The sequence below is a fragment of the Pygoscelis adeliae genome, unplaced genomic scaffold (assembly GCF_000699105.1).
Source record: "Pygoscelis adeliae isolate BGI_AS28 unplaced genomic scaffold, ASM69910v1 Scaffold485, whole genome shotgun sequence".
Taxonomy (NCBI): domain Eukaryota; kingdom Metazoa; phylum Chordata; class Aves; order Sphenisciformes; family Spheniscidae; genus Pygoscelis; species Pygoscelis adeliae.
In genome coordinates, this window is record NW_008824803.1 from 1,138,786 (window position 1) to 1,145,720 (window position 6,935).

The window sequence follows — 6,935 nt, forward strand, 5'->3', positions numbered from 1 at the left end:
GAGAGGAGCCGCGGGGGAAACGAGCTCGCCCGTTTTGGGCAGCCCCGTACCGGCGCAGGAGAAACTGTGCGGTGTTGCGGTGCAGCCGGTGTTGAGGCATTGCCTGTCTTCGCGCATTGGCGTTTAAGTCCGGTGCCCTAGGCGGCCTTGATTTGCTGTAATTTACAATATGAAGTCCAAAACCCAATTAAAAACTAATTAACATAAACAAACACACTATATTAGGCTTTAAGAACCGCACAGAGGAGCAAGATAGTCTCGATGTGCAGATGTTTAAATGGGCTGGGCTAACACAGCAGCTGTCCGACAGCAATGGAGTGCACCATTAAATCCCAGATCTTACTGGTCTGAGCCCGTTTTCTCATCCTTTTTTTTTTTTTTTTGCTCCTTGTCTTTCAGATTATGTCATAACTACAAGATAAACGAGCAGTGATGGAATCACTGGACACCGAGGTGAGAGCACGGAAGACTCTGGGGACTGTTGAATATGTAGAGTCTTCGGGTTTCACCCAGGGAATACTGCCAACCAAGAAGGATGTGGTTCAGAATATGCTGTATTTATTGCAGCCCAAGAGAGCTGGCCAGGCCCAGCGGTCCAAAGAGGATGCGGCCCAGTTGCTCGCTGAGCACCTGCAAGAGCACTGGTTGGTTTGCAACTTGCACACCATCGCGACGCAAAATATAAAGAAACTTATCCTCAAAATGTACGAGGAGTTTACCAGATTGTATCAGACCAGAAAGCAGAGACAGAACCAAGCTTTTACCGAGCGAGCAGACAAATTCAATGAGACTTCGGAGAAGCTCTTTGACGTATTTTGTACAGACACACAGACGAGAAATAAACTGGAGGAATACAGTGGAATAAAAATGACTAGCATCGAGTGGAAATTTCTTGAAGATCAAAGAAGCGAAAGAAAAATGTACTATGAAGATTTCACAGACAAGCAAGAATTGAAGATGATGGAAAGACGACAAAAGATACAGTGTCTGGAGCACTTCAGAAAACTTGCCAAGGAGGAGAAGGAAGGAAACAAAGCAAAGGAAATGAAATATAAAAATGACGAGCAATCAGACGAAGGCACGAGCGTGGATGAATCCTACCCCGCGGAGGAGGAGAACGGCGGGGCTCCGGCCTTTTCACTGCGGGGCAGAAGGAAGCGCCGGTGCACCGCGATTTCTGCAAGCACCGCCATGCCCTTGGAGTGCCAGCATATACGGATGAGCATCAGGAGAGTTAGGCCTGGGTTCTATGAGACTGTGGAGAAGGTCGAAAACTGCTAGCGCACGTCGCGGTCAGCAGGCAGAGCTGCTGGAGTATGAGGTGGCAATGCACACGTTAGGCAAGTTTGAAATCCCACCATCAATTGGAAGTGATTGTTGTAGATCCCCAAGCCAGAGCTCAGGAACATCCTGCCTCCGGGGAAGACCACTGGGATGACAACAGCGGCAAGGACTAAAACACGTGAATTTGGAAGGATGCGTAGTCAGCAGCTGATGATGTGAAGGCTCAAACATAGCAGATGATCTAAAGTTACGTAGCGTATAAGCCTCTTCTTTCAAGGTCCTGTCCACATCAGTGGGTTTTTGGAAGTCTCTCACCCATTTCTGAGCCAGTGGTGGCCTAACAGTACGAAACAGGACTCTGATTTACTGCAGGGAAATAACTTGGACTTGTTGCCAATAGAAAATTTTTGTGCTGAAAAGCCCCAACTCCTGCTGGTTTCGGTGAGAGTGAAAGGTGCCTGGCCCCTTTCAGCAGAATTTGGCATTTCTGCGAGGAAGGAAGCTGGTTTTCAGCTTGTATTACCCAGTCCCGGAGAGGCACCCTGCGGTTTCGTGGAGGGATTGCTCTCTTGCTTGAGGAGGGGGAGAGAGAGATCAGGAGACATTTGAATGCTTTGGCTGTAAAAGCATTGTTGATTCTGAATGTTTTATTCTAGATTCTATTTTAACGACGTTTCCTTGACCAGGATAAACCTTCCCATAATTGGATGAGTTTAACGTGAAGTCCCTAATCTAGGATCTGAGGTGTGAATCCTAAATGAAGTGGTAATGTTTTATCTTCTGGGGGGATAAGGTAGGGGGAAGGATGCCAGTTGCGTTATTTAGTTTTAAGATGGGGAGAATTTTATAAACTGTTATCCTGCCTTCTCAGGATATAGGGAAGAAAAAGCCTTCCCAGGTGTGGGTAGCTGTGGTATTTACAGCAAAAGGCACCTGAATCTGGGCTTGTTTTTCCACGCCCCGAGGTCCCTGCAGACCGGCAGGGTGGAAACGGTAGTTTTCCACCCAGAGTTTGCTTGAACAAAGTGTAACCCTCTTGCCCACGTACATCCTGAGCAGTGACGTGTCTGTGATTTTAGATACCCGCAGTACAAGGGTGTCTGCCGTTTTTAGTTAGAGTTGCTTTACTGGTTTTTAAAGATGAGAGACTTGGAACTTTCAGTGAAACCCAGTGCTGGAGATCTCTCTGGTGAGATTTCCAAACCTTGCCAGACTGCACTGAAAATTAAAAGCCCCAAGTCTCTATTTGTCCGCAGAAGTTCTCTGGTAGAAAGAGTGCAAACTTGCCTGGTTTTCAAATTTACCTTTCAGTGTGAATGTTGGTTTCCCCACTCCAGTATCTCAGCTTTTCCCCCGTTTCTTTCCTCTCCGTCCTGCACATCATTTTACTGACATTAACTCGTGCTGTTTCATTCTTTGGCTTTTGCTCCCTTTAACAATAAATGCATGTACGAATAATTTTGACAGTTCCTTTACTTCTGACGAATCAGTTCTTGGACTGCTTTGAAGTCCTATGCCAAAGGAGGAATGAAACGCAAACGAGCCGCTGGTCCGACTGGGACGCAGCAGAGCTAGCGAGCGCAAGAGGCGGTGGCAGCCCCGGCCTTGCTGCTCAGGCAGCCTCTGGCGTACCTCTGCTCCGTCCCCCCGCCTACGGACAGATCCGTCCGGCTCCGAGCGATGCATCGGCTTCCCAGTGACCTTGCTCGTTAGTAATTGCCGGGATCCCTATTCTGTGTCTCTGAGAAGTTCTTCATGGTAAGTTCCTCCAAAATATTTAGTGAACTCAGTGTATTCTGCATCACTCGTAGTGTCGTTACAGGTTTGATAGCACGCACCCACGTTCTGCAACACCCTTCAGCCTCCGCTGCTTGAGAGCTTGCAGCCCTCTCTCCTCCTCTCTCTGATGCGCTTCACTGACTTCCCTGTGCAAATTATGTCACGTTTAAACTATTTGCCTTCCAGCCCTGAGGTGCTGGACTTGAGCCTCTCACTGGGCTTTTACACCAGCAGCTCTGTTTCAGCAGGGAATATAGCCAAGCTCGGACCTCGCCGAAGTAGAATTTTTTTTAATAACTGCTGTAAACCCCCCTTTGTATTACAAATATAGCTGACAGTATAAATGCTCATGTGTAAAGCAAATCCTCCAGGGTTGACTCGAATATGGAACACAGCTGTATAGCGCTTTATGATTTTCAGGGAATTTAAGGTTGTCGAATCTGACTTCCTGTATACCACAGGGAATTACATTTCATTCAGAAGCCCCACACTCAGCCTACTAGTTTCAGTTTAACTGACGTGTCTTACAGAAAGTCGAGCTGAAGACATCAGAAGTCTGCTGTCTTCCTCAGTTATACACTCAGTGGTTTGTCACCTTCGCTGTTTCTAAAAAGAAAAAAATCAAAAAAAAAAAAAAAAAGTCCGACCATCTTGTAGGCTGTGATTCTTTTCATGACATCTTGTACAGGCTGAGCAGCGTTTATTGCATTTAAATCATACTTGTTTTTTTAACTGGGTTTGACTGTGGATAGAGCCAAAGCCTGGCTCTGTTTCTGCTGCAACAGGGGGAAAATTTCTAAATGATGTATTCTGATTACTCTTCTTTGGGACCATGGTGCCTTTTTAATCAGGACAGTAAATCTTGTCCCAGGATTCTGTACTTTTGTACGTTAACAGTTGTTGACTTTCCTTTTTTGGTGTGTCCCAAATAAATTAATATAACATACCTCTGGGCTTTTGTTTCTTCTTTCTAAAGGGGGAGGAAAGAGGAAACTGAAGCTAAAATAAATCCCTACTCCAGCTCTCCCTCCCAGGCTCTTGCAGGAGCAGCTGTGAAGCGTGCAGGTGGACCTGCTCTCACCCGGGCTGCATGGGGCAGCGGTAGGGAAGCTGCTACAAATGGGAGTCGAGGATGAGGGCCCCACCTGGAGCCCTTTTTTTACCAAAAATGCTGGAGCCTGGGGCAGCCGAAGGTAAGGGGAGAGGGATGAAACCTCCGCGCATGGTGGCAGCGTTTCACTTGGGCTCTCGGTGAGCTTCAGGCATGGGGAGATCAGTATTGGAGACAGGGGCGGGGGGCGCCCTGCCTTCCTGGGGTGATACCACAGGTGGGTTCCCCACTTCTGACTGTGATTCAGGGCCGTGTCGTATGATACGAGCACGGGGCAGGTGGTGTCCAAGAGACACGCAGGGCGACGGTTCACACCGTGGGACCTCGGTGTGGAAGGGAAATGGGAAAGGAAGAAATGCTGGAAAGGGTGCGTTTGCTTCAACAGTTTTTTTGGGAGGAGGGAATCGAGGGCTACAAATGCTTTTGACGGATGCTGGGCTGGTGATTTAACCGGGCGTTTGAGGAGAAACATCGTCAGCCTTTGCAGTCAGATTTGAGCTCAAATTGAGCTCGCCTACCTTGGACCTTCCGCTCTGATTTCTGCAAGGGGAGCAATAGAAAAGAGGGCATCCCAAAACCTGAGTGTGGCCAGGCTCCCCTGCGCCCCAGCCTTGGGCCCTCGCAGCCAGGCAGGGCTTGTGCCAGCCCCAGGGAGGGTTTTACACCCCTCTGAAAGCTGACTTTTCACAGCCCTTACAAATACCTTACAGCTGCCAAGGTCTGCTCTAAGCGAGGTTGTACAGAAATACCCATCTCATTTCCCAGGACGTATGTGGCTCTTCACATGGCACCTGGCAGCTGCTGCTCTGCCCCCTGCATAGCGTCTCAGAAAGGGGAAGGAACATGAAAAAAACAACCCAAAATGCAAATTGTTGCACCACTGAGCGGGCTGGATGTGGAAAAAAAATCTGTCCATGATTCAGAGCACAGAAACAGTCACGAAGCTGGAATTTAAAACAAGTCCGAGCCCAGCGCTGTGGGCACGCAGCTGGCGGCTGCGTTGAGCAGCACCTGCCCATGAAGGAGCTCCTGTAACTGCGGGTGGTGGGCATGGGGAGGGGAAAGCCACCGCCTGTCCCTGCAGCAAGCGCTGGAGCCTTGTCCTGGAGGTGCCGGAGAGGTTAACACAGGGTGACGGTGACAAATCGTGGCTCTGCAGGTTGGACACTGAGGAAAACGGTTTTCCTGGGAAGGGTGGAACAGACTTGTGCTCAGCACCTGTGGCCAGGCTGTGGCGGATCTCCAGGAGGGGAGATGAACCTCCCGTTTTGCCTGACACCCATGTTTTGTCCCCTGGCTGGGCGCATCGGGCAGGCGGCGATGAAGCCCTCCCCACCACGGCAGTGCTGGACACCGAAATCCCAGCATGGAGCACGGCGACCCAGCACAGCACCTGCCCAACCCCCATCCCACAGCTCCCGGTGTCTCCACAGGAAAAGTCACCCCAAATCCTGAAAGGAGCTTCAGGGTGAGCGTTTCTGTGGGTAAACACAATAATTTATTAACCAGAAATGTATGAGGGTATTTCCTGCTCTTGCGGACGGTGTTGTCTTGTTATTCTTCCCAAGTTTCTGGACAGCAGCTGCCTCCTCCTGGCGCGGCTTTGGAGCCAGTGGATACTGCTCCAGTCTTTTAGGATTTACTGGTAACTGTCCGTACCCGTACTGCCTTGCTCTGTACAATGGAGCATCCCCTCTTGCACCCCTCTCCCATCCCACGCAGGTTGGATTTTGCTGCACAGCGGGCATCAGGCACTGCCCCGCGGTGTGGGGACGGCTGTGCACAGCCACCGCACCCTCAGCTGAGCCTTCCAGGCAGCAGGGACACGTCTCTGGGGGAAGAGAGGCTGGAAATTAATCCTGGGGAAATCCCAAGCATTCGGGAGCAGGGATGGGAGCTTTGGAGCTTTTTCTTTCCTGGATGCCTGGTACAGAGCAGCCAGACCCCCAGACTTTTATATGCCGGATGTTCCCAAGGAGCCAGTTTCTCCCTGCTCGAAGTTTTTTACAGCTGCGTATTTCCAGTGAAATCACTTCATTGCCCAATTTCCCGGAGTGGGCAATGACAGAGCTGCGGGCAGCGCCTGCCCAGGTAATCCCCAGGCTCACTCCTGGGGCTGCCGTCACTCTGGCAGGCTGGAGGGCAGCAGTGCGATGCTTCGAGCAGGTTGGTTGCTTGGTCAGCATCCGTAATTGTACCCAAATGCACATTTGTAGAGTTTCGTTGGTGTCAGTGCTTTCCCGCTGGCCCGCAGAAGGTGGTTTGCAGGTAGCCAGGACAAATATTCCCATTTTCCCCCACTGTCGAGACGTTACTTCCCACGTGCTCCCATGGCTGAGTTTCTGGATGAGAGAAGCAGGTGTTGCGGAAAGTCCAGAAATTTTGGGGCGATGCCTGGCTGACCGCAGGGATGAGAGAGGCGGGGGCCCCTGTGCCGGCACCCCGGCTGCACCCTTCTCCCCAGCCCCCCTGGGGTGGTCACCGTGGGATTGGGTGTCCTTCACCAGCAGCGGCAGCTACGTCATACCAACTATTGATGCCCCAGGCTGGGGAGCAGCCTGACCCCCAGCCGGGGGTGAGGACGCAGTGGTACTGTGGAGGCAAGCCCAGCCATGCCGCAGGGGTGATCTCAGGTTACGCAGCCTCGTACAGAAATGAGTGGGGCCGCAGGATCGTGAGGAGGTTCCCACTGTCGGCGGCTGGGGCTTTATTAAAGGGGAGCGTCGGGGCGGGGTGGTCTGCGCTGGGAGGGGCCCCGCGG

At 51.1% G+C, this 6,935-nt stretch overlaps 1 protein-coding gene across 1 annotated transcript; it reads left to right on the forward strand.

Annotated features, from left to right (window-relative positions):
• Positions 1-369: 369 nt before the first annotated feature.
• LOC103916931 lies at positions 370-4,008 on the forward strand. Its single transcript, XM_009324001.1, has one exon. It carries the CDS (start codon positions 433-435, stop codon positions 1,279-1,281), a length of 849 nt encoding a protein of 282 aa, XP_009322276.1. The 5' UTR covers positions 370-432; the 3' UTR covers positions 1,282-4,008.
• Positions 4,009-6,935: the final 2,927 nt, after the last annotated feature.